This window comes from Quercus robur, chromosome 10 (genome assembly GCF_932294415.1).
Source record: "Quercus robur chromosome 10, dhQueRobu3.1, whole genome shotgun sequence".
Classification (NCBI taxonomy): Eukaryota; Viridiplantae; Streptophyta; class Magnoliopsida; order Fagales; family Fagaceae; genus Quercus; species Quercus robur.
In genome coordinates this window covers 50,552,886-50,579,688 of record NC_065543.1, presented here as the reverse complement: position 1 = coordinate 50,579,688, position 26,803 = coordinate 50,552,886, and the positions used below count along the sequence as shown (strand labels likewise).

Here is a 26,803-nt window from a genome sequence, read left to right as displayed (position 1 = left end):
AAAGATTTACTATATTTATGTGAAAAGAAAAGCCGATTTGAGATATAGGGTGAGTTTGGTTCAGCTTTTTGAAAAAGTGCATAATGAAAAAGTGGAGTTTCAAAAAGCTGAGTGTTTGGTAAAAGCTGTTAAAAAGTGCATAATGAAAAAGTTGAGTGTTTGGTAAAAACTGTTAAAAGTGGCTTTTTGAGGGATAAATGACCAAAAAGGACAATGTATATATAAGGGATATTTCAAACTTTTTTTTTTTTTTTGTGGATGTGAGTTTATTTCATACTTATTATAAATCATCTATTTCATATACTTACTAAACAATAATAATAATAATATTAATTAAATCTAAATAATTTCCATCAACATGAAGCACAAAATAAAAATGTAAAAAGATGATAAAATATACACCAATAATCTAAGTTTAAATTGTACTACATAAAAACGTAAAAACATATAAAATACATATCAATAATCTAAGTTTAAATTGTACAACACAAAAATGTAAAAAAGATGATAAAATACATACCAATAACCCAAGTTTAAATTGTACTACAGGATATTATAAAAAAAAGACAACTACTAATTATTATCCCCCCAAATGGAATTAGCAATGGAATCACGAAGAACCACCATCGTAGGGTCTGTTAAAGATCCTAAATTCTGCTCATAACTGCTATCTGCTTCACTATTATTTTCTCTTCTAGAAATTGAATCTCGATTGGCATTTATGAAGCCCCTATCATCCCTATCATTTAGTCTAACAAAATTATGAAGAGCCATAGTAGCAGATACAATAAGCATTTGGATATGGAATGGAAAAGATGGCATGTTTCTGATAATTCTCCATTTATTCTTCCACACACCAAAAGTGCGCTCAATCGTACATCAAAGAGATGAGTGAGCATGATTAAATTTTTCATGTCTAGTTCTAGGGCTTCCACCTCTCCTTCGAAAGTCTTGAAGATGGTATGATATCCCTTTGTATGGTGCCAAATAACCTTTCATCATTGGGTATCCAGAATCAACTACATAATATTTCCCTAGAAAAAAAAAATTCAATTGTTTTAACACACTCATATAATATGTAATTATAATGAACAATTGATTAACCAATTACAAACCTGGTGGTGGGTGCGGAAAGTTGTTACTCTGTTTACGAATAGTATCAAGAAAAATGTGAGTGTCGTGTGCTGCACCTTCCCATCCAGGCAAAACAAATGTGAATAACATATCAAAATCACATGCAGCCATCACATTTTGGGTTGGATATCCCTTTCTTCCAAAGTATGGAATGGACTTCTCAGTAGGTACAACTGCTGTCACATGTGTGCCATCAATCGCACCGATGCAATCCTAATAAAAACATTAATAGTTTTCAGTTCCACATGCATTGTATTATCTTATAGACAATAACACTTATTCAAATATACAATAGTACACATACTTTGAAATGTGGCCAATAAATTGGATGGTCTTGTATTTTGGTTGGAACTTCACTAAAAGTTGGATCCGAAGGCTTTACATATGCAGCTGCAAAGCGAGCACCCAACAGAGTGATCATCTTCTCAAAATGTCTACTTATGGTTTCACCCGAATGTTGAAATATTTCTTGAACCATTCAGTTACATGTTCCATGACCAAGTATCATTAAACAGATTGCCACTGACTCTTCTAATCTTATATTCCTTGAATGTTGAAGTCCAAAGTCACGTTCTAAAACTTGACACAAATTAAGAAACACCTCCTTTTTCATTCTAAACATGTTGTAACACAATTTCTCATTACCTTCCATACAACGTCTCACCCAAACCCACCCTGTTTGTTCAGAATCATAACAAGGAGTCTTATTAATGTACTTATTGAAATATGTCACAACTGCTTCGCAAGTAACTGCCACAAGCTGGTAAAACTCATCAAAATCGTTGTTACTATCATCATCATCAGAATCACTATCACTGTCATCATCACTATCACTACTCTCATCATCATCATCATTGTTATCATCATCATCATCATCATTGTTATCACCATCATTATTATTGTCAGCATTATTATAATCACTAGCATCATGATAATCACAATAATTTCTGTAATCCCCATCCATTAATAGTTCCATAAAATTGCCACTCTCATAAGTACCATTATAATCATCCATATTGGTTTAGGCTACACAACAAAGTAACAAATCAACATAGTAATCAACAAAGTATTACATAACTTTGTAATCAACATATATCAACAAAGTAATCAACATATATTAATCCAAAGCTAATACTAAATATTACATAACTTAGTTTAAAGTTAATACAACAAAAAGCTAATATTAGTCGAAATGTGTTTACATTACACATATATTAGTCCAAAGCTAATACTAAATATCACATAACATTGTTTAAAGTTGATACAACATAGTTAATACAACATAAAGCTAATATTAGTCATAAGCTAATATGAGTCCTAAGCTAATATAGAGTATCACATAAGGTTGGTCACTTCTTTTGCTTCCAAGAAATCAATTCTTGTAGGTACGCCAACTGTAACTCTGGCTCCTTGAAAGTTAGAAACATATCCCTATGTATCTTTTTTAGTAACGCTAAGGAAGCTTGAACCACAAACTTACTATCCACTCCAGGAAGTGCCCTCACAATCGCCATGACATTATCAACTGAACTTGTGACTCTCGAGAAGTACCTTCAGACTTATTCTGACATACAGTTATTAATTCACTAATACGACTGTCCAACATTGCAGCTCCTCCTATCTTCTTCTTTTTCTTCTGTGAGGGTATTGATTCACTAGTTCGCTTAAGTCCTGAACTACGTGATTGACTAGTATATCCTTGTTGCAAACTATCAATGTCTAAACTCATGTCACATTGATTATCCTTAAATTCGAAGCTACCATCCGAATCACCAGCACCCTCTTGTGGCATTGTTGGAGGGAGTGTATTTGAAGAAGGGGTCCATGCAGCTTCTCCAGTTGCTGCAACATCCCTAAACATTATATCAAGTTGTTCTGGATTCTGTAGACCTTTCTCTCGAAATTTTTTAGCTTTGGGTAATTCCTACAAAATGTAAAAGTGCTTTCACTCAGATAACAACAATATAAAAAAACTATTTCCAACTAACTACATATTAATAAAATACTCAACTCACCTTCAACTTTCGGTCCCACCAATCATCAGGAGCAAGAATTGTTCCCTTCGCTGTATCCCAACCTAAACCTGTGTCATGCATCCTCAATTTTTCCCACAATCTCCAATCACCTTTTAACACATCCCACCTACTTTTTAATTGCTCCCTATCATAATTTTGACCGGTTTCATCACAAAATTTGGTCACTATATTGGTCCAACCTAGGGTACTAAAGGCAGCACCTTTATTCCTATTCCCAAGTTGAATCTGTTCCACACAAAGATTACAAAAAGTAGTGGTCCAGCTTGAATTATTATCCCATAATGCTCTAGCCTTTTTTGCCTCGAGGTTGGAAGTTGTGTTTTTACCCATCTATAAAGTTAACCAATGAGGTTGAAGCATATTAGCAAAACTATAAATTTTTTATTAAGATCAAAACAAATAGGTACAAGGACTAGTAGGTCCAAACAGAATTATAAAGCAGAGTTAGGCTCTTTCTAAGGAGAGTTAGTCATGCATATATACATATTACAGAGGTCATGAACATCAAACATATCACAATCAGGGTAATAGAAGGTATGAGAAAGCATATACATGTATGATAGAGAGGGACAGAACAAAATCAAAGGGACTTAAGTCTTGCTCAGATGATAAGGTCAAATGAATTCATTAAAACTATAGATGAAAACTCTGAAACTTCACAGCTATTTTTTTTTTTTTTTTTTCAGAAATTAATAATTAATTTTATATTTCAAGGCCTCCTTACTTTTTATCTCAAAATATGTATATCCCATAATGAATAATGAATTTGAGCAGTTTTAGAGAAAATCCTTGCAGCATCCTAAATCCTATGGCTACTAGGGAAAATTAGGACATCTTTACCTCTTTCACTTCCATCAATCTCATAACCTCCAATATTGGGATGAGAAACTAACATACTCAAATGCCAAATTACATAGCATAAGTTGTCTTATGTGCAATTCTATGAAGAAGTGAGGGATAGAGAGGCTTGTGGCATTTAATGTTACTAAGGCAGTAAAGCACACATGTAGGATGTGAAAAATTTTACTCTTCCGTCAAGGGTAACAAGAAGTAAATGCTTATGCTTATACCAAAGCACATGCAAACTTTTAAGTTTATGATAAGTTTTTTATGTTTCTTTTTTCTTTTCTTTTTTTGGGTTGGGGGGTGGGGGGTGGGGGGTGGTATGTTACACATGTACTTGGTGAGTCTTGAACACACAACCTCACCCTCCACCTTGCTTTTAAAAGGGCAGGAGATGCCATTGAAGCTAGAGCTAATTGGCATTGAAGTTGAAGACTCATTGATCCTTTATCCAATACACTTCTCATTGTAATCGTTTTTTTTTTTTTAATATAAGTAATTTATTAAAAAAAAACAGCACAATAAGTAATAATATTATTGCACAAGGGAAGTTAATGCCAAATCACCCTTAATAACCAATGGTAAGCCTTGGCGGCTTGACCTCAAACTTCAAACTCTTTAACAAGGACCATACCATCATATATAACCAATCACTACAGACGTTTGAACAGAAAAATAAGTCAATGAAAGAGAGAAATGATTTCGGTTCCCAACCCTGCTCTGCCCTTGTAACCATGGGAAAAAAATTACAAGTGGACCATCCAACAAAAGTATTCAGAATAGCATCTCTATATAGACATGTGATAGGCTTAAAAGCCACAACATGGACTTCGAGCCATATGCCTCATAATTATTAGGATTCAATCATTCACCAAGACTACATCAAGCTATTACAGGGCAGAAACTTGCTATAGTAGAAGTTAAGTAACAACTTTATCCAGCAATTACAAGGCACTTACAGAACTCACCTACATTACTGAACCTAACCCAGGCCCCACAATTCTCACTATAACTCACCCTAAGAATAAATGATTACGGAAAGCGATGCACCTTGGATAATTACATTTGATGGGCGAATGAACCACTCCACCTCTACGTGACAATTTACACAGCACAGTGACACTAGAGACCATTGATATTGGTCATGCTATCCATTTTCACTAATCTAACCAACAGACACCCTGAAGATTTAACTATTTCATGGAATACTATCTCTAAATGTTGTGGAATGCAAGAATTTAATTGTAGGTAGAAAAACATATTATGGATGATCAAATTACTAATGGAAATAGACAGTAGAACTAATATGAAAATGGAATCAAACATAAAATGCCAAAATAAAATTTTGAAACGTACAAGGCCAAAATAAAAGCAACTCAAAATTTTAAGGGTCAAATTAAGTATCCTGGGGAATTAAAATAATTTAATCATATAACCTTTGCTAATACTTGCTTGAACTGCTTTGACATCAGTAAAGGAAAACACAGAAAAGTGAAATCTAAACGTCCATTACAGGGAGAGGCGAATAAAAAATAAATTGTATCATTGATCTAGACATTAAATGTTACAAACCAAAACACAAGCTAACACAACTGAAATATATAAGTTCTTCGAAGAGTACAAAATGTTACAACCAGTCTGTGAAGCATAACAATATCTCCAAGTTAATACACATTCATAGCAAGATCCGAAATTTTGTTATAACAAAACAAATAAACAAAAACACTTCATGAGAACATGTATATATTCCAATCAGCAAGATCCGAAAACAATACCCATTATATATTCATCAAACTAACACTTCATTATATATTCCAATCAGCAAAAACAAATAACAAAACAAGTAAAGGAACAATACCCATTCATAGCAAGATCCGAAATTTTTTTTCCCACACTCGGTAAAAAAAAAAAAAAAATCAGATCAGTGTTGGTACCTGGTTTTTGGTAGCAGATCAGTGTTTTTGGTACCTGAGAAATCAAAACCCACACACCAAAAGTGAGAAATCAACCAAAGAACAGAGAAATCAAACCCAGATCCATGAGAAATCAACCAAAGAACAGAGAAATCAAAACCAAAAAAACCCAAATCAGACCCATGAGAATCAACCCCGGTTCGGTCCAAATCAAAACAACCCATACCCATGACAAATCAACCCAAAGAACACACAGAAAAATCATTACCCATAAAACAAACCACAATCCAAAACTACAGAAAGACTTACGGAGAGGAAGAACCAGAAAGAAAGAAAGAAAGAAGAAGAAGAGGAAGACGAAGCGGAAGAAGAAAAGGGAGACAAAGAAAAAAGACAGAGAGTAGAGAGACTTACGAAGGCAGAGCAAGGCAGAGAGAAGAGATGGAGGCGTCAAATGCGAAGGGAGAGCAGAGATGAGAGATGAGGGGCGTCAAACGTGTGGGTATTTCGGTCTTTCAATGATTGCAACGGTAATATAACAAAACGCGCATAGCGCGTTTTGATTTATGGACCGTTGATGGTCCATTTTCGTTGCGCGTTTTGTCTTCAGTTTTTTCTAAAAGTTCAAAACGCAACTTTTATAAAAAAGTTGCGTTTTGAACTTACCAAACGCAGAAACGGGCTTAGCTTTTTTGAAAACGCCCGTTTTGGGCTGAAAAAGTGGAACCAAACGGGCTAATAACCTTCATATTATGCGCAGGTTGTTTTCTTTCTTTCAGTACCTTTATATTATGTGTAGGTTGTAGATATAAGTTTTAGCATTCAACCTCAATTATTTTTGTCTTCTAGTCAATGAGAACCCAAAACAATACTATAAAAAGGTAGTCTGGTGGTGTTATTGGCTTTTTGATTGACATTAAGACTGAAAAGGTGGAAATAAAGTAGAAAAGGTTTATTGGCACTGACAATTTCATGGTGGTGTGATTGGCTTATTGCTAAGTGCTCATATTTTTTTGTTGTTTTTTTGTTCGATTTATTACATTTTTGTAATTGTTGTTTAGAGTTTTGAATATATTAATTTTTACATAAGCCGCCCCTTTTGATCTTGTTTTGTCTTGTTTTTGTATGTGTTTTATGTTTTAAGAGGAGAGAGACATAAAAAGCATGCAAAAATACTTATTTACCCTTGCTTTTAATAGAGGTGGGTTACAGAAAACAAATGGAATTTACTACAGGTGGGTTAAGTAACACTTTTCAAACCACGGGTAGGCAATGTGATTTTCGCCCAAACCACAGGTGGGTTATGTGTAATTATCGCTTTTTTTTAACCCATTGCACACTCTTGGTGCAATGGTCACTTCATAAGTATAAGTGTTTTATGGGGTGTGGGGGGCAAGAGCCGAGGTTGAAGTTTCTAGGAGGGAGTTTCACACATATACACTTAAATTAGATTAGAATAGAATTCTATCTTGTATTAAAAAAAATACAATTTTTTTTCTAAAAATTAGCACACACTAAAACCAACAGTTTACTTCATTTCAAATCCTAAATTTTAGTTTAAAAAAATCTCTTCCAGTGTAATTTCACTAACAATAGATAAATTCAAATTGAAAAATTACATTAAACTAAAAAAAAAAAAAAAAACTCAATTGCACATGCGGAGCGCATGTAATGAAATAAAATTTTTAATTAATTGATTTGTAAAATTGTGACAGGAATATATATACACACACATACTATTATTTAAGAGGCTTTCCCTATTTGGATTTCTCATTTTATAGTTCAAAAATGCCCCTACATCTTTATGTTTAAGTAGAGACAAAACTAAAGGACAAATTGGTAAAACTGCAACTCTAACTCCCACTAAAACATTGCCTAAAAAGTAGAACTACTCTTTTGTAAATTTTCAAATTGCTTATCCACTTATAAATTAAATTCATTTTTAAAAAAAAAAACACTTATAAATTAGATTCTTAAAATAAAAAGTATATATATAAACTAAAAACACATGATTTTCTTTTTTTTTACTAAAAAAAAGTATCGTCGCATGCGCATAGAGTATGATAAGGCTAGTGTATATATATGCGTGTTAAAGACCGTGCGTTGAATTGCTCCAAGTTTCAAATTCTTGGAAGATTTCAAGGGGTATGCTCGGAAATTTGCGCCTTGTCCAGTAGGGAAGCTGGACTAGTGTTTTGGCGGGAAAATTAAACGAATTGTAGCTGAAGAAACCGCTGGTTTCCTTATATGACCAAAACAAGCTTTGCTATATATTTCTTTACGTGTGTATATTCAGTGCAATTCCACTGCTCTTTTTTTCCATAACCCCATGGGTAGATTTTAACCTCCAGTTCAAGAACCCAAGATTCATAGTTAGCCTTAGATTTTAGTTCCACAATCACTCCGGTTTTCACATAGGTTTCATTTGCTTTCATCAAAGAATTTATAAGGTACACAAAGCCAGTTTATTCTATATATATGTTTTTAACTTTCAACTACTGATCTTAGCTTTGCATGTACAGTTTATGGAACACAACATTATTCTATACGGCATTCTGGCAAGTTGTTGATACAATAATATTCACAGCTTATTCTACTGAACTTTTGCAAGTTTAGCCACAAATAGAGCTTGTTTGTAGTAAAAGAGCAGTCAAGTGATCTTACTTAATTTTCTTTGTAAGGATAATAATGGTTGGAATTCCTCCTTTCTCCCACTTATCATTGAATTACAAAAAACAGAAAGGAGCTCGCTCACATTTAAACAAATTCTTTGAAGCAATAATTATTAAAATAAAAAATATTACCGATTTCTTCCACATCATTTCAAAAGATAAATGTAGCAAATGATATTCATCGCTAACAATTCATAACATCCAATTTGATTATTCATAAAAATAAAAATAAAATAAAACAAAAGTTTTAGAAACAATTCCACAGGAAAATTAATTAAGATAGTTTAATTTTGTGATAGATAATTCATAGAACTTTACTCTCTATATGTAAAAAAAATCATACAAATTTAAGAAAAATATATGTTTAAATAATCCTACATATCACGGGCCTAGAATTATTGCCTAGTGATTGAACAAAAGACCGTACAATACTACGATGCAAGAAAAGATAAAATTAAAATTCCACAATTGAATGGGGGATTTTAATTGTCCCCTTGTAGAGATTGGAAGGGAGAACAACAGCCTTTGCCTTGAATGTGCTTTCTGCTGATTCTAGCGCTTGGGTAGCTTGGAGGGCCATTTCAGAATGGAGTTGGAGGCATGTCATAGCCATCTGAAAAAGAATGAACTGAATCAGTCATGTGGGCATGGATAAAATTTTAAACAATTCCACAGTAGATGAAATAAACAAAATAAGAAGGAAAAAAATAAAAAAGGTTTTCTTAAAGTGCTGAACTTCTCCTATCATATCACAGGAGTTACATATGCATGGTTTCAGAACATGTTTTCAATTCTGCAGAACTAGAGTTCTTCAATTTTCTTAGGGTTAATCCAAACATCACCATGTAACCAAAAGGGGTATTAGCTAGCATTCAAGATTAGAGTGAATGACTGATTCATGAAGCATAATAATGATGAAAGCTAACTTTTCGGAAATGTGTTAGAAGACAAATTAATAGAAGTTGTTACAAATGGTATAAAAAAAGAAATGGTTTTTGCAAGTCCATTTCACAATGTTAATTATAGCATATTCCTTACTGCTTGACTATTAGCTTCGGCAAAATCTACAAGTTCAACACACAGGCAATAGTATCCGCAAGAAAGAGATGGTGAAGATGAAAAATGCGAGCACGAATTTTGAGCCTCTATGGACCTTTTATTGCTTACCGTGTAGCACTCTCGATCTGTGTCTGACTCAACTAATTGAAGGGCCCATGTATGCACCCATTCAAGCCCAATAGAAAGTTCAAGATTTCCTTAAACCAAGGAAGATGCTACATTAGAAGGATGAAGTGCGCCCAATACGCACGAGGCAGCAAAAAGAACAGCTCTTCTGACATATGCTTCCTTGTGATGGCATACCTCCCTGCTCAAAATTAGCAACAGGATTCAAACAAATACTTTCCACTGATGGTTTAACATGCAATATGATGCACAGACACAAAGGTGAAACTGCAATAAAGTAATCACAATAAGCCGCCATTCACCCATTTTCACTTTATGCCACTTTAACAGACACATGCAGGTCAAATAGTCATTTCTACTCAGCCATTAGATATGTACCATCTGCAAGGTCTCACATCATGTCAAAATATCAACATACTGAATTTCAATTAGTACCTGGATCTTAACAAATTGAGATGATACATAGCCAATGAAGATGCTTCTGGGTGCATGGCTGTGCATTTCATACAAATACCAAGCATATGGATGAGTTTCCCCAGGACAACAAAATCTCCACCAAGCAAGTCAACACCATGTCTTTTCTTATCAAAACCCTGCATTGCAGGAAGCATAAAGGTCACTCCATACACGGGAAACTTATCATGAGACCATTCTATCTGGCTTTCTAGTATATTTGATGATCTTAGGCTCCATTAGCGTTTCTTCCTCTCCTGATCTGGCCGAGTCTTGAGGGAAGTTCCCTCTCATAACGAGTAGACCAGTTCAGCAAATTTCTGTTTTTGAGATCTCCTTCCAGGAACTAGCTCCAGGAGGGCCCTCTGCAACTGGGCAGGAAGTAGAGTTGACTCTCTGAAATGCTTGATATGAGGGCCCTCTCTAATGTTTAGGTTTTATAGTTTTAGAATTAGCAAGCTCCTGAGCTACATCTGTCATGACCTCAAGTATCATAATGCGTTTACTGACATCAACATTTGGTGAATATAGTAGTTTGCTCTCTGCCTCTTGTCTTCAGCTGAGTCCTCCTCACCTTCTACAGCTAAGTCAGAACAACGAACCTGTACAAGAGTTCTAGCAAGATCACCAGCTAATTGACAAAGCTCATCAGGCGATGCTTGCTCAAGCTTTCCAGCAACATCAAGTGCCCTCTCCACCTGAAATATAGCACAGGAGCAATTAATGAACTAGAAGACAACTTGGTTCACCAACTCTTGACAAAATAGGTTGAACCAAGGGCATTGCACCAAAACTTAATCACAAGTTAATTGCAACCACTTAGTAAACTATCTTTGTTAAACTCTGTTATAGGGTGGATGAGATATAATTGGCTTATGTGAAATTTTACCAAAAGAGAATTCACAAATTGCACAGAAATGTGGCTCTGTTTGATACCACAACTGATATTTCAAGTTTTACTCTCAGGAGAATCTTTCAAGAATTTTTTCATTCAACAAGAAAAAACTTTAAGTAACATATGACTGATAAACATAAATGACTTACCCAATCAGCATCCTCAGATATCCGTAGTGCCCCAACTACACTAACAAACTGTGAAAATTTTCTTTTCAAATCTGTGTCATCATCTCATAAGTCATAAGGCTGTAAAGATGAGTCACACGTGAAATCAGAACTCTCACTTGCATTATAATCATCATTTTCAGAGACTGATTCATTATTTAGTGTCGCTGGATCAATGATCTCATCTGGATTGAAAAACTTAAATTCAGATAATTTCATGTTTTTTCTCTTTAGATTGTTGCCTATCAAATTCTTGGCTGTATATTTGAAGTCTTTTTCCGGTGCAGAGCTAAAGGTTTTACTTTCATGAACATCTTTTTGCTTGCAATTTGAGGTATCTAGATTCCTTTTTTCAGGGGTAGCCAACTCAAACTCCTAGTCAATAATGTCACCAGTACAGCTATCATCAAGGTAAAGTGGATTTTTTGGGTCAATTACTTTCTAGAATTCTAAAGCAACACTGCTAGCCATTTTCCGAACTAAATTATTAGGGCTCTCCAACATACCCGCCAGCAACAAAACAAGATATAAGAAGAATACCAACCAGTCACATTACAGGACGCTATACCAATAGAATGAGGAAAAGCATCTACAGATGACTCCTTGAAGAATCAAGTGCATCACATCTTTAGTCTCACCTAGGTTCTTTTTAGACATCTTCTCCAAGCAAAGGCCTACAGCTACAGACACATCTAAAATAAAGTAAGGAGCAACAGAATTTGAAAAAAAAATGAATATTTCTGTAATGCACAGGGCTTATTAGAGAACAATACAGTCATATTAACATATGATATCCAATGTTTTCTAATTAATGTTGAGGCTTCTACAACTTATACTGTTACAGAAATTTTGCCTAAATAAAAGTGAATTTTTCAGCAACAGGTGTAAAGGAATGACAAAGGAAACAAGTTTGCTGCTCCATTGGGGCTGATTGCACAAATTCCTTTTTAGACCACACTGCTAGCAAACGCTGCACGGTGTCTAAAAGACCACTGATATTATGACCTTTCATCAGTGAAGTAGCTTCAGGCGGGCATTCAAGAACAGCAAATTGAAGGATCCATCGCAGGCAACAGATAGGAAATATTTTCCAGTGTAAAAATTTGTCTACAAACATGAACCTGAGAAAGAAGAGCTATGAGTTTAAAACCTGTGAGTAATAGGAACACAACAGTAATGTGTTCTCAGAAGATGGTAAAAAATAAAATAAAATAAACAAAGTAAAATGAATTTGAGCAATATTTGATTTAACTTAATTATGCCAGAGAGCCTAAATCCTCTGTGTATGATGAGCTAATCCAGGATAGAACAGACTGAAGAGTTTTGTATCTCCCAATTGACAGGTATTGCAGACATGCTTTGAGTTTACTAGCATTCGCCTATGACTGACACCATTTGAACACTTAAATGTGCCCACCTAAGTTAAATCCAAAATGTGCACAATATTTTTTGGACTTCATTGTTGTGGAACACATAATATACAAGTTACTTCAATCATTAACTTGCATGTAGTGGTTCTTTCATCTAGAATCTAAAAAAAGGCAGTATATTTTCATGTGTTGAATACAATGAAACCTAATATATAACCATCTAAATTTTTGAGAGGTAACATGTTCCAACACCCTAGATCAATTACTTGGGGGGGGGTGGCGGAACTGAATCCATAACATAAGGCAGCAGATACATAGATATTCCCTCTCACAGATTATACATAGATATCCCAAAATTTTTATTCAAGTCATTTGTGCATGTTTATTACCCAGTTGTATCAAACCATTTGTACTATATCGTTGCCTTCTACTTTTGCCTGAAAATGATGGGCACAAGTCTGTCACCACTAACAGTGAAGAATTTACCGCAAGGCCAATCAATCAATAAAAATTATAAGCCCTACTGCACATTTGTCAATTTCTTCTGAGATAATGAACAACCCATAGTCACTCAACTTAGCCATCCCATGTTCCTCATTGTCAGTAACCACAACCAAGCATACCCCACTGAATGATTTTTTGGGGTTAGATTGTACCTTTTATGCTACCGAATGAGTCACATATGTCATATGCAGCACGCCATATGTGGCTGCATAAACTTTGTACCATGGTGTTACTACCAATACTCAGAGAAGACAATCAGCAACCAAAAACAAGTGGCTGAGATTGCAATTTTGCAGAAAAGAAAAAAAAAATTTGTGTATGTCACCATGAACTTTTAAAGGCTACACTAAAGTTACTTAGAACATAATTTGCATTATAAGGTAGCTAACCTTTACTCTCTTCTGAATAATAATGAACCAAATGCCTCATACCCTATAACCATGACTATTGAGACTTGGACTGCATCAATTAAAGGGTACTTGAAATCTTAAGACATGGGGTTTAGCTGTCAAAATATGCACCTCCTTTAATTCTATTCCTCCCATTTCTGTTTACAATTATATTTATGATATGCCACAACGTGTAACTATTTAAAAGTTTGATAAAAGAAAGATGATAATTGTGATATTTACCCTACATTTCATAAATAATTTTATAGCATATTAGAAGTTTTAGACTGTACCTTTCCATATGAGCCTTCTCCCATAAGGGCAGAATTATCAAAGTTGTTTGTACCTTCTTTTTAACTCATCGAAAGTATTAGAACGACACATTTGAAGACCTGCCATGCCTAACTTTGCAGCTGCAAAAACAAATCCTAAACAACAAAGAATGTCATCAGTGTTAAAAGTCACATAGTTGTCCCCAGACCTTTACAGCACTATTTTTAGTTCTAAATTCAGACGTGTGGCATGTGGGTCCCAGCTGGGACCTATTTTCCTCCTTACCCATCTCACTCAGTCTCTTCAGCTCTCACACCCTCTCTTCAGCTCTCAGACCCTTTCTTCACTCACTCACAACTTTCCTAAGCTCTCACACAACACTCATCTCACACAACACTCACCTTAACAACACTCATCTCACATCACAAGTAATGTTTTTACAATATTGGAAATATTTTTTGTTAGTTAATATTGTGATTATTTGCTAGGTTTTTTTTTTTTTTTTTTTTTTTTTTTTAAAGAAAAAATTAGAACATACTAGGAAAATTTGTCTTTTTTTTGTTAGTGTAAATATTGTGATTAATTTATTTGTTAGTATATTATGATTAATTTATTTGTTAGTATATTGTGATTAGTTTATTTGTTAGTATATTGTGATTATTTGCTAGTTTTTTTTTTTTTAAATTAATATTATGATTAATTATTGGGAATATTTAATACTAAATATTGTGATTAATGTTATTACAACATATTGGGAATATTTGTTTTTTTGTTAGTGGAAATATTGTGATTAAATTATTTGCTAAGTTTTTTTTTTAAATTAATATTGTGATTAATTATTGGGAATATTTAGTACCAAATATTGTGATTAATTATGTTATTACAACATATGGGAATATTTGTTTATTTTTTTTTAGTGTAAATATTGTGATTAAATTATTTGCTAGGTTTTAAAAAAAATTAATATTGTGATTAATTATTGGGAATATTTAGTATTGGGGGAATATTTAGTACCAAATATTGTGATTAATTATGTTATTACAACATATTGGGAATATTTGTTTTTTTTTTGTTTTTTGTTAGTGTAAATATTGTGATTAATACTATGCTAGGTTTTAAAAAAAAAATTAATATTGTGATTAATTATTGGGAATATTTAGTACTAAATATTGTGATCAATTGTTAGGAATATTTAGTACTTTTAGGTCTTTATCATGGGTATGAAATGGATTATGAGTTTGATACCTAAGATAGTATTTGTAGTCTTTTTAGCATAAATTATTTCAAGATATTTGTTTAAGATTTGTAACAGAGATTTCAATGGATAACTGGTTGGTATAATATTTTTGTTCATCATAACTTATTTGAATGGGTTTTGAAAGTCATGCCCCTAGAATGATTTGGAATTTTAAAAGAATATGAAATTGGTAATGACTATTTTTGTATGTGACCTAAGGTGAGTATATGCAAATTTGGGTGAGGTTAGTACTGTTAGCATTTCATACACAAAGTTTTGTGATTGATGTTAATAGAAAGTTATAAATTTGTCACTAACACAATTGCACTTGATGGTCTATAGGTTGACAATGATCCATATAAATATATACTATGGTGGACCCTTTACCAATGCCAACCCTTATGACGGATTCCCATTTCAAGGTCTGGGTATCCAATGCTACTATATGATGATACACCGTAAGCTAAAGACCCTAAATGATTTGAAAATAAAAATTATGGAAGAGCTGCAAGTGAACCCTACTTTGCATGACATACATGTTACTTTCCATTCTCCACATGAAGTCCTCAATCAATGCATTAATTAACGATATATGACGATAACAGAAGATAAACATGTGAAGATCATGTTTAGCAAGATGCAGAAATGGGAACAAGTAGCAAATTTTGAGTTGTACGTCACTTTGGAGCCACATGCGAAAGTCAGTGTAGAGGAAATTGTACAAACAACTACATCTCTATAGTTTGCAATCCTAGATGATCGATGCACCATATTGGAAGGCTATACACCCCCTTTTCAAGAGACACCAACAACAATTGAGAGCGAACCTGACAATAGATATAAAGATCAATTTTGTACACATCGAGTTGAATCCTCTACACTTCCAGAAGTTGAAGATGAAGACAAAGACTGTGTTGGGGAAGATCTTGACGATAGAGATAAGTACGAAGAAAGGATTGAGCGAGGCGACTTTGACAGGGGTGTTGATGACCATGAAATTACTCTCAATCGTCATGTTGATGATATGGCTAAATGTGATGAAGATGATGCGGACACTACCGTTAGAGTTCAGCATGTTACAAATACGACCCCTGTTTTTGAACCTCCTGCCTCATCATTTTTCCCAAATTGATCTTAAAGTTATTCAACAAGCATTTGCTTCTTCTTGGAATGTGGACATGAATTTTAGTACAAGGTTGATTTTTGCAAATAAAGAGGCAGTGAAACGTACATTAACAATTTACGCCACAAAGCATAACAAAAACTTTATGACTAGTAGGTCGACCAAAAGAAGACTATCTGTGAAATGCATGGATGGGTCATGCAAGTGGTACGTTGGGGCAATCGTGAAGCCTAAACATGGATTATGGATGGTTACATCTTATAGGGGTCCTCACAGTTGTATACCCTTTGGCACAGTCCTTGATGGTAGAATGATGGATTGTAATTTTCTTACAGTAGAATTTGTTCCATTGTTACAAGAAAATCATACGACAACAATTAATCACCTCAGAGATTTCATTAAAGTGAAGTATTATGATCATAAGCTTTCTTACTATAAGATATGAGATATGAAACAAAAGGGTATTGCAAAGATATTCGGGGATTGGGAAGAGTCTTACCAAAGGTTGAGAAAGTTGTTGTTGGCATACTTGGATCAAGAAACTGACACCCAGTACTGGTATCACACCATACTTAAGGAGGAGTTCGGTGATACATTATTGCGCTATGTATTTTGGGCTTTCGCCCCATGCATTGAAGGATTCAAACATTGTAAGCCAGTGATCAGTATTGATGGGACCCATTTGTATGGTAAATATCAAGAGGTGTTGTTGATTGTAATGGCCACCGATGCCAACAACAAGATTTTTCCTCTCGCCTTTGCCGTTGTGGACAAAGAGTCAAGGCCTAGTTGGGGGTAGTTTTTAGAATGCCTCAGGAATTCACTGGAGGATGTGATAGCAGATAAGGATATTTGCGTAATTTCTGACCGACATAAAAGCACCCACAGTAAATGTGGGATATGTGCCAAATGCTAAATATTTGGCACATATCCCACACTAAACCCAATTTGAGCCCATTTAGCAGATGTGGGATATGGTATGTTTTTTGCAACATTGAACAATACCGTGACAAATTTGCTACGGTACGAAACGCGTGTGGCATATTATTTATTCTTTGTTTATTCCTCTTTCTCTCTCATATCTCTTTCATCTTCTCCTTCAGCAATTCCTCACCGCCTCCATCTCCACTCTCTCACATATCTCTTTGTTCTTCTCCTTCAGCCCGATCTACATATGTGCCTCCATCTCCACTCTCCCACACTCTTTCTTCTTCCCTTTCCCCTTTTGCTCTATTCTCTTCTCATTCATGAATATGAGCCACCACCGATTTCCTCTCTACCATCACTGATCTAATTTGTCCCTTCATCGGTTTTTTTTCCCCCTTTTGTTCGCTCTCTCCTCTCTGTTCTATCTCAGAGTTGCCTATCGGATTGTGGGTTTGTGACTTCGGATTGTGATCGGCGTGGGTCTCTGGGTTGTGGGTATCTCCTCTTTGTTCTATCTTGAGTCGCCGATTCGCTGATCGTCGTTCTCAGAGCGCCGATTCACTGTTCTATCTCTGAAGGTTTCACCGATTCACCGTGAGCCAAGTTTGTTTCATCGATTCGTTCTACATCTACTGTGTACAGGTAAGTTCTCCGTCAAGGTTTTATTTTTGTGCTTGCTTTATTTCGTTACTGAATTTGAAAGCTTGAACCTTTACCACTAATTGGCTTAGTATTTTTAAATTAAATATTATATTTGATCTGGGTTTTTAATCTTATCATCTGGGTTTTAATTAATTTGTGGGTTTGGGTGCTGCAATTGCTTGCTAAAGCTCTGTTTGCCTCTATGGGAAAATACCCAGAAAAGTTTTCGATGAAAAACATGGTTTAATCAAGCTGTTTAAGGAAGTAATTGATGATTTAGAGAAGCATTTTTGTTTGTAAGAAGTAAGAAATAAAGGAAAGGAAAGTGCTTTTAGGATTTGCTCAATAAAAACCCAATCTTGAATTCTTTACTATTTTCCTTGTTATTTGGGAAATTAATCTTTATGTTTTTGGACACAGAAGACAGAATTCAAAAGGGAGAGCTAAAATTTAGAGAAATTGGGTGTTTGCTACAAATTAAATGGAAGTTAGGCTTTTTGTTTAATTATTGATCTTTGCATATGGAACTACGGCTTTATGTACAGTGAAGAAAGTAGTATTGTTCATTCATTTTTTTAGTTGTAATTGTTCTTACTTTTTGCTTTGGTTAGGGAAAGTGAATAATTTCAGGTAAATTAAATGGAAGTAAGGCTTTTCTTTACTTGTTAATCCTTTTTGCTTTTGTATATATTGGAAGGAGCCTTAGCTTTACACTCCAATTCAAACTCTGTGTCTTTTCAAGTAAGGGTAGTGTACAATGAAGAGAGCATTGATTTTAATGGCCTTAACCGTTTGTTTGTCTTTTTTGTAATCTCTATCTGTTCAACTATGTATTAAGGGTCATGCAAATGTGAGTCTTGTCAATTCAAGGTCTAAATTGGCCAAAATATGACAGTTGAATTAAGAGGATTGTTTGAAAATATTACCGTTAGAATTGATGAGATTTGAAAATATGACTGTTGTAGGAACAAATATTACCGTTAGGAACAAATATAAAGAAAGAATAAAATAAGAATTAAAAAGAATTAGGAAATAATATTTAAATGAAGTGGTAAAAATATAGAACATCGATAAATGAGATATTGTAAAATGATGTGGTAAAATAATAAAGTAGGTTTTTGGTGTGGCAAAATGGCATAATTTTTGCAACGACTGCTACGGATGCTCTAAGGGTATTCAAAACGCAATTGCAAACTGGCCTAGAGATGATGATGGACGAGTACAAGTATTTCATAGATATTGCCTTCGACATGTTGCTAGCAACTTTAACACGCATTTTCAGGATGCCACTTTAAAGTCATTGGCCTTGAAAGCGAGGTATGCTACTCAGGAAGCTAAATTTGAGTTGTACATGCAACCTATCAGGGAAGCCGAGATCGAGGCCCTTAGGAAGAAACTGAGAACCGGGCAGTAGGAAAGTGAACCCAACTCATCCATCATGCCATACACATATCTAATGAAAGAGGATCTTATATGATCCCATGTGTGAGGTTAGGTGTCCATCGCTCCACAACTAGTAAAGCTCCATCAACAAACCAAGGTCCCTTTTGAAGAATATACTCTTGATCAGATGGAAATTCACAATGTATTGTATTTACCTAAGTTGAAATTTGGGGAACCAAATTAAAACATCAGGAATTTTATTCAAGAGAGTTTTAACTTATAGAGTCGGCTCCTCATAAAAAGTTGAAACATTGTAATATATATCATCCAAATACACTAAAGTCTAAATCCAACCACATGTTGTTAAAAAATTGGTCAAATAAAGAAAATTTAAAAAAGAATACCTTAAATTATTTATCAAATTTTAATTTGTGGCTAAATTTTAAGACTATAATAATAGATCAGTATTTAAATAATAAAAAATAAAAAAAAGATTACAGTAGTCAACCACGTTAAGAAAACTAGTATTTGAACAAAATTTGGCTACAAACTTACTTAATATCTTTTTATTATATATGTGAATTTTGACAATTTCACCATTGAATTACATTTTCTTTTTATATTTCCCATTTTTGCAACATTTCTGTAAGATTAAATATCATTAATTATATCATTAATCAAATATTTAAATTTCAAGTATTTGTAGTCTAAATTATATAAAAAAAAATAAGTTTATGGATAGAATAATAAATAATATCTAATTGATACAAAAACTATATAACACAGAGTTTGTTTATTGTGGAGGAGGTGCTAGACCTGATTAGCAAGAAGTGTGTCATTAAATAAATTCAAATCTTTAAAACCCATACCTCCTTTTGTTTCCCATTTCACCAAATGTATCTTTCGACAATCTCTTCGTTGGCCCCACCAAAATTTCCTAATTAAGCATTCAATATCAAAATAATGACCTAGTGGAAGTTTAAAGCATTCAATCCTAGAATTGTTAAGAAAAATAAAAAGATTATGGTAGTCAGCCACACCTAGTCCATAACATTTTTACAACAAATCATAGATGGTTAGTTGTTATTGATTCAAATTCGAATTTAACACTGACATTACTTTTTTAACCTAACAATAAAAACCAGTAACAACTGCCACTTAGGATTTGTTGTAAACATATCATTTCTCACCACACTTAATGTTTGACAACAGTTTTTTATTTTGATTTTTTTAATTTTTTTTTTCAAAAACTTGTTTTCAAGCATAAAAATAGAAAATAGTTTTCTTGTGTTTTCAAAATTAAAAATTCGTTTGTCAAGTTGAATCCTAAAATCAAAAACATAAATTTTTATAATATCTATAACAATTTTTGCACAAAATTTGGCTACAAATTTACTTAATATTTTTTTTATTATATGTGAATTTTGACACTTTCAACATTGAATTAAATTTTCTTTTTATATTTCCCATACTTGGAAAATTTTTATAAAATCAAATATCAATAATTATATTATTAATCAAATGTTTAAATTTCAAGTTTTTATAGTCTAAATTATACATGAAAAAATAAGTTTATAAATCGATTAATAAATAATATCCAATTGACACAAAATTTGACATGCATGTTAAAAATATAATGATTATGTAATTTAACGATTAGATTTTCAAAATAAGTAACCATATTAATTTTTTTAAAGTAAAAATCATAAACATTAACTATAACTAAGTTTGTATTCAAACTTCGTTTTTAATTTTTTAGTCTTTAATGATTTAATTAAGAATGCTAGGTTTAAATTAACCGACTCTTAAATAGGGATGGCAACGGGTCGGGTTCGGGCCGGGTTTTTCCATATCCGGACCCGACCCGCGGGTCTGTTTCAGAAATCCGAACCCGACCCGTTTATTAAACGGGTTTTTTTCTTTACCCCAAACCCGCCCCGTCGGGCCTCCACGGGCCCCGCGGGCCCCGTCCCTCATGCCCAGCCAAGCCCAAAATCAGAAACAAAAACTTCGATCTATGATTTTCTGGCCCAAAATCACAAACACAAACACAAATCCAAACACGATCACAAACATAAACACAAAAATCCTAAACACAAATTTTGGATCTATAATTTTCCCTTTCAAAATCACAATCACAAACACAAACTCACATTGAGAATTTGACACGAACTGAACCCAGAAAAAAAGAAAAGAAAAAAAAAAAGCAAAAAGATGAAGATCGAGGTGGAGCGAGGCCGTGAGGCCATGGGCGAGGAAGATGAGAGGGGAAGAGGGCTGTGCGACAGTGAGATCGGCGACAATGAGGCCAAACGGAGTTGAGACTAGAGAGAGTAGAGAGCTGTGGGCTTGTGACAGTGTGGCGACAGTGTGAGATCGGCGACGGAGTGCCTGTGCAGCTGTGCTTGACTGCTTGTGGGCTTGTGGCCGTGTGAGACAGTGAGTGAGAGAGCTGAGACAGAGTGATTGAGTGAATGAGATTGTGAGCTGGAGATGTGAGGCTGAGGCGTGAGGCTGAGGGCGTGAAATGGAAAATAGATCAGACCATGAGAGGCGGCTGGGTTAGGGAAAATGGGAGATAGGGTTTTCATTACAGATATATATATAAGGGGGGTGTTTTTTGTAATTTTAAAGTAACCGGGTCATAAACGGGTCGGGTTTCGGTTTTTTTATAAAAACCCGGACCCGCTTCAGGTTTTTTTTAAAAAACCCATACCCAACCCTATTCTTTATCGGGCCGGGTAAAATCCGGCCCATTAGGGTCGGACCGGGCCGGGTATCCACGGATCGGATTTAAATTGCAATCCCTACTTAAATACACGAGAGAATCAAACAAGGGTTAATTTTGTCTTTTAGCATTAGATGCTATATATGGACAGCCGCGCATTTTTTATTTCACTTCGGACACGATCAAGAAAGAACCAATCCGAAACTCGTCCGAGAAACACATCGAAACCCACCTCTCTCTCTTTCCTATGGCTCCCAAGTTTGGCCTGGACAAAAGGATTCCAAGAGATCTACTCTGAGGCTATGGAGTCCCAGGCCCACACCAACGCTCTGCTCCAGAAGATGGCTGCTGAAGCCAATGGATCGAGGGATTTCAACGTCCTCCTGTTTTCTAGCGAGGTGGAGGTGGAGGCGCTGAGCTATCTCATTCAGCAGTACAACTACAAGGGGTTGGTGAGGGTGAGCGGTGGGTTAGCCAAGGAGGAACAGAGGGCTCTCAACGACAAGGCAAAAGAGCTCGATCTTCCTTTGAGGGAGTGAGGGCAGCTTGGTCTTCCTTTGGAGGAGTGAGGGCAGAGTGTTAGGGTTTAGGTTTGGTCTTACTTTGGTAGTACAGAAAAGGATATGGATGTGGGGTGACTATAACGTTTTTAACGTTTAGGTTATGGAGGTTTCTAGGTTTAGTTCTAATCCTTAGAACTGGGTTTCTTTTATGTTTTCTTTCTGTTTTTCTTCTTGTATTTCCTGGGTCTGCTCTATGTTTTTCTTGAGTAGCCGTTCCTTTATATATCATTCTTACCTATCAAAAAATAAATAAAAATATGCCCTCTTTCTTCACAAATTTTGTGTTTAATTTATGTTCTTGATTATGTGTTTACTTTATGTTCTTGAATCTGATGTGTTTATTTTACTTTATGTCCCTTGAAGTTTTTTTTTTAAAATCAGTGAACTGTGACTGTGCCGTTACTGGCTATGGGGTTGTTAGGAATATTGTTTCTGAGGAGTTGAGAGAGTTCTGGGAGCAACCAGATGGGCAGGGAACAAACCATGCTTGGATTTTAGTCTTGCAGGTTAATCTGATATGGGAGATGGAAGGTAAAAGAAAAATATGTGACTAAATTTGATGTGTTAAGTACTTTAGTCCTTTGAATGTATATATTTCCAGCACTCATTTATTGTGACATATGAATAGTAGCATGAGTAGAGTATTGGTCACCTCTCAATGTGTAGTGGAATTCATGGTTCATAAATTTTTTCTAATGAAATTGTTAGAATTGTCCTGTATTGAAGGAAATTATATATGGAAATCAATTAGTCAATTTGTTTTTGTAATAACTGCAGTGAGTTTTTGGATATATTTGATGTAAACCATTACCAGAGCACTTTACAAGCTGATGTACGTGTTGTATCATCTCTTCCTTCCGTGCATTTGATGTCAAGGCAGACCATTGAAAACAAGATTCCTTATGAAGTGTTAGTAGGTAGAATGCTAATTCAGAATCGAAGATGCACTCATTATGATATTTTCTTTTTCTTAAAAAACAATTTATTAGATATGTGTGCGTGCTATGCCGGTTGTTCTAGTGGCTCTAGAAGTCATTCATATTCGACCCTTGAAATACATTTGAGTCTCACAGAGAGACAAATTATTTTCTCCTCATACTTTTCAAATTTGAGGGTGCTCTAGTGTTGAAAGGTTCAGGTTCTAAACTCTCAAAGAATCTTCCATCTGATCTGCAGAAGCTTCGATGTAAGGTACATTGGAAATAAATCTCCATTAAATTCACTTGAAATGATCATTAGTGTAGTTCTCGAGCCTAATTATGTCCCATTTCATCTTCATATTGCAGGTATCCTTTCATGCATTAAGATATGCAGCACCAATTAGGGAGCTTGAAAATCAGCCTGCAAGGAGAATGTGGATGGAAGGCCCTTTCATTGCCCTCCATCTCCGGCTAGAGAAGGATGTGTGGGTCAGAACTGGATGTTTCACTGGTTTAGACACAGAATATGATGTCATCATCACCAAGGTTCTGGAGTCTCAAACTGAATGCCTGACAGGAAGGTTAAACATGACCTACATTCAACGACAACTTGCTGGACCATGCCCCCTAAATGCATTAGAAATGGCAAGGTATATCAGAAACTCAAAACTTCATATGTATAATCCTTGATAACGATTTTTAAGACTAACTTGAGAGAATTTTAAATGTTCTGTTATTGCAGGCCCGTAAAGGTTCAAGGAGCATCCGGAAGTGCACGGGTATACATTGCAGGGGGAGAGCCATTTGGGAGAGAAAAGGCTTTGCAGCCGCTTGTGGCAGAATTTGCAAATGTTGCGACAAAGGAGAAGTTGGCACAAAATGGAGACTTTCACAGTACATTAACAAGTCTTCAGCTCTGGCTGCCATTGAATACATTGTCTCCCTGAACAGCAATGTCTTTGTACCTTCCCATGGTGGAAAGATGGGACGAGCAGTGCAAGTAAGTGACCGAGACTTCTTATACTAGCTACTTCCTTGAAGAAGTTCGATTAGTATCAGCTCATGGAAACCCTGATTAAATAGTAGTTTCCAATTATAATTTTATAGCCCCTTATTGCAGAAAACGTAAAGATGGTACACTCTAGTTTGATGGAATGATAATCGTTAAAAATGGCACAATATAGTTTGATAGAAGCGATAATTTCTACATGTGGACAATTAAAATGGCCTCCAACTCCATTCTGAAATGGCCCTCCAAGCTACCCAAGCATTAGAATCAGCAGAAAGCACATTCAAGGCAAAAGGCTGTTGTTCTCCCTTCCAATCTCTACATGGGGACAATTAAAATCCCCCATTCAATTGTGGAATTTTAATTTTATCTTTTCTTGCATCGTAGTATTGTACGGTCTTTTGTTCAGTCACTAGGCGATAATTCTAGGCCCGTGATATGTAGGATTATTTAAACATATATTTTTCTTAAATTTGTACGATTTTTTTTACATATTGACAGTAAAGTTCTGTGAATTATCTATCACAAAATTAAACAATCTTAATTAATTTTCCCGTGGAATTGTTTCTAAAACTTTTGTTTTATTTCATTTTTATTTTTATGAATAATCATATTGGATATTATGAATTGTTAGCGATGAATATCATTTGCTACATTTATCTTTTGAAATGATGTAGAAGAAATCGGTAATATTTTTTATTTTAATAATTATTGCTTCAAAGAATTTGTTTAAATGTGAGCGAGCTCCTTTCTGTTTTTTGTAATTCAATTGTTTCAATGATAAGTGGGAGAAAGGAGGAATTCCAACCATTATTATCCTTACAAAGAAAATTAAGTAAGATCACTTGACTGCTCTTTTACCATAGACAAGCTCTATTTGTGGCTAAACTTGCAAAAGTTCAGTAGAATAAGCTGTGAATATTATTGTATCAACAACTTGCCAGAATGCTGTATAGAATAATGTTGTGTTCCATAAACTGTACATGCAAAGCTAAGATCAGTAGTTGAAAGTTAAAAACATATATATAGAATAAACTGGCTTTGTGTACCTTATAAATTCTTTGATGAAAGCAAATGAAACCTATGTGAATAAACTGGGAGTGATTGTGGAACTAAAATCTAAGGCTAACTATGAATCTTGGGTTCTTGAACTGGAGGTTAAAATCTAGGCGTAAATGTATTTTTAGTCCTTACATTTTGGTTTTTTTTTTTATTTTAGTCCTTACATTTTAATTTTACCACTTTTAGCCTCTAAACCAATTAACACGTGTTATTTTTATTTTTTTCATCAGTCAACCGATGGAAATATCTGAGATGACTGACAGAGGAATTAAAATATTATAAAAAATGTTACATCAGCATCTATTTTTAAAAAAAAATAATTTATCAATTTTAACTAAATTAAAAAAAAAAAGAAAAAACAGAATTAAAAACAACAAAATACATAAATCTAGATCAAATATAAAAACACAAAGAACATAATAACAAACTATAGATCCACATCAAATTAAACATGAAAACAGAGCTATCCCAGCCATGGCCGACTCTCAATTCACTCTCATTTTATACTTCTTTTTCTTCGTTCTTTCCAGATCCATTACTTGCTCTATTTGTATTTGTATCTTTGTTTTGCTTCTTTCTTTTTAGATCCATGACTCTTTCTTTCTCTCTCTCGGTGCTTGTTTCTTTTCAAATTTTGAATTTGTGATCTTGTGTTTATGTTCAAATATCAGCAACTGACGGATGTGGCCATGGGTCTCGACAATAGGGTGGTGCGATTGCCGATCTGCTTCTAGGGCTGCTTGAGAGCCTTCCGGGCATCGCTCCGGTGCTTGAAGAGAATAAAGGCGTAGCCTTTGGACTTACCGGAGACGCGGTCGGTGACCGCCTTACAATCCTCAATCTCGCCGTACTTGCCAAAGACGGAGGTGAGGGTTTCGACGGTGGTGTCCCAGTCGAGGCTGTGGATGAAGATCTTGTGGTGGGCGGGGTCCGCATCGGCGAGCTCACGCACGATTTCAATCAATTACGGGTGCTTGCTCACTCCCTTCTTGATCAGAGCCACGAGATGGTCCTTCGTGAACGGCTCTAGAAGCTTCTCCACGTCTTCGTCCTCATCGTCGTTAGTTGCTGGGTTTGTGTTTGTTGCTTTTGTGTTTGGTTGACAAGGAAGATCTGTTGCTGGGTTTGTGTTTGTGTTTTTATTCTTACTGGAAATCATTTTGTGTTTGTGTTTGTGTTATTGTGTTTGGTTGACAAGAAAGGGCAAGAAAATGCTAGAAAATCTAGGCATGTGTTCTTATGTTGAAATCTGAATTTGTGTTCTTTAGAGTTCTTGTTGAAGATGAAAGATTTAGTTTGTTATTGTGTTCTTTGTGTTTTTAAATTTGAGTTTGTGCTCTCATGTTGTTGTGTTGATGTTTAAATATGTGATGAT

At 34.8% G+C, this 26,803-nt stretch overlaps 3 protein-coding genes and 1 pseudogene across 5 annotated transcripts; 1 reads left to right on the top strand and 3 right to left on the bottom strand.

The window, feature by feature from the left end:
- Positions 1-437: 437 nt before the first annotated feature.
- Positions 438-1,608, bottom strand: LOC126703353 (protein ALP1-like). Its single transcript, XM_050402316.1, has 3 exons — positions 1,439-1,608; positions 1,116-1,347; positions 438-1,034 (listed from the first exon to the last, which is right to left on the bottom strand). The coding sequence occupies exons 1-3, from the start codon at positions 1,553-1,555 to the stop codon at positions 880-882; spliced, it is 504 nt and encodes a 167-aa protein (XP_050258273.1). The 5' UTR covers positions 1,556-1,608; the 3' UTR covers positions 438-879.
- Positions 1,609-2,635: 1,027 nt separating this feature from the next.
- LOC126704302 (L10-interacting MYB domain-containing protein-like) lies at positions 2,636-6,662 on the bottom strand. The gene is made up of 4 exons (XM_050403301.1): positions 6,341-6,662; positions 5,948-5,981; positions 3,150-3,500; positions 2,636-3,058 (listed from the first exon to the last, which is right to left on the bottom strand). The coding sequence occupies exons 3-4, from the start codon at positions 3,498-3,500 to the stop codon at positions 2,636-2,638; spliced, it is 774 nt and encodes a 257-aa protein (XP_050259258.1). The 5' UTR covers positions 5,948-5,981; positions 6,341-6,662.
- A 2,390-nt stretch (positions 6,663-9,052) lies between these two features.
- On the bottom strand, positions 9,053-12,500 carry LOC126702464 (uncharacterized; annotated as a pseudogene).
- A 9,539-nt stretch (positions 12,501-22,039) lies between these two features.
- LOC126703008 (uncharacterized) lies at positions 22,040-26,567 on the top strand. Of its 3 annotated transcripts, none has more exons than XR_007647910.1 (4): positions 22,040-23,628; positions 23,724-24,007; positions 24,100-24,357; positions 24,478-24,914. XR_007647910.1 is itself a non-coding variant. In XM_050401892.1 (4 exons), exons 2-4 carry the CDS (start codon positions 23,924-23,926, stop codon positions 26,160-26,162), a joined length of 405 nt encoding a protein of 134 aa, XP_050257849.1. In that variant the 5' UTR covers positions 22,040-23,628; positions 23,724-23,923; the 3' UTR covers positions 26,163-26,567. The 3 variants fall into 3 exon arrangements, 1 of the variants encoding a protein (XP_050257849.1); XR_007647911.1 differs by having other exon boundaries at positions 24,465-24,914; XM_050401892.1 differs by lacking the exon at positions 24,478-24,914 and adding an exon at positions 26,100-26,567.
- The last annotated feature ends 236 nt before the right edge of the window (positions 26,568-26,803 follow it).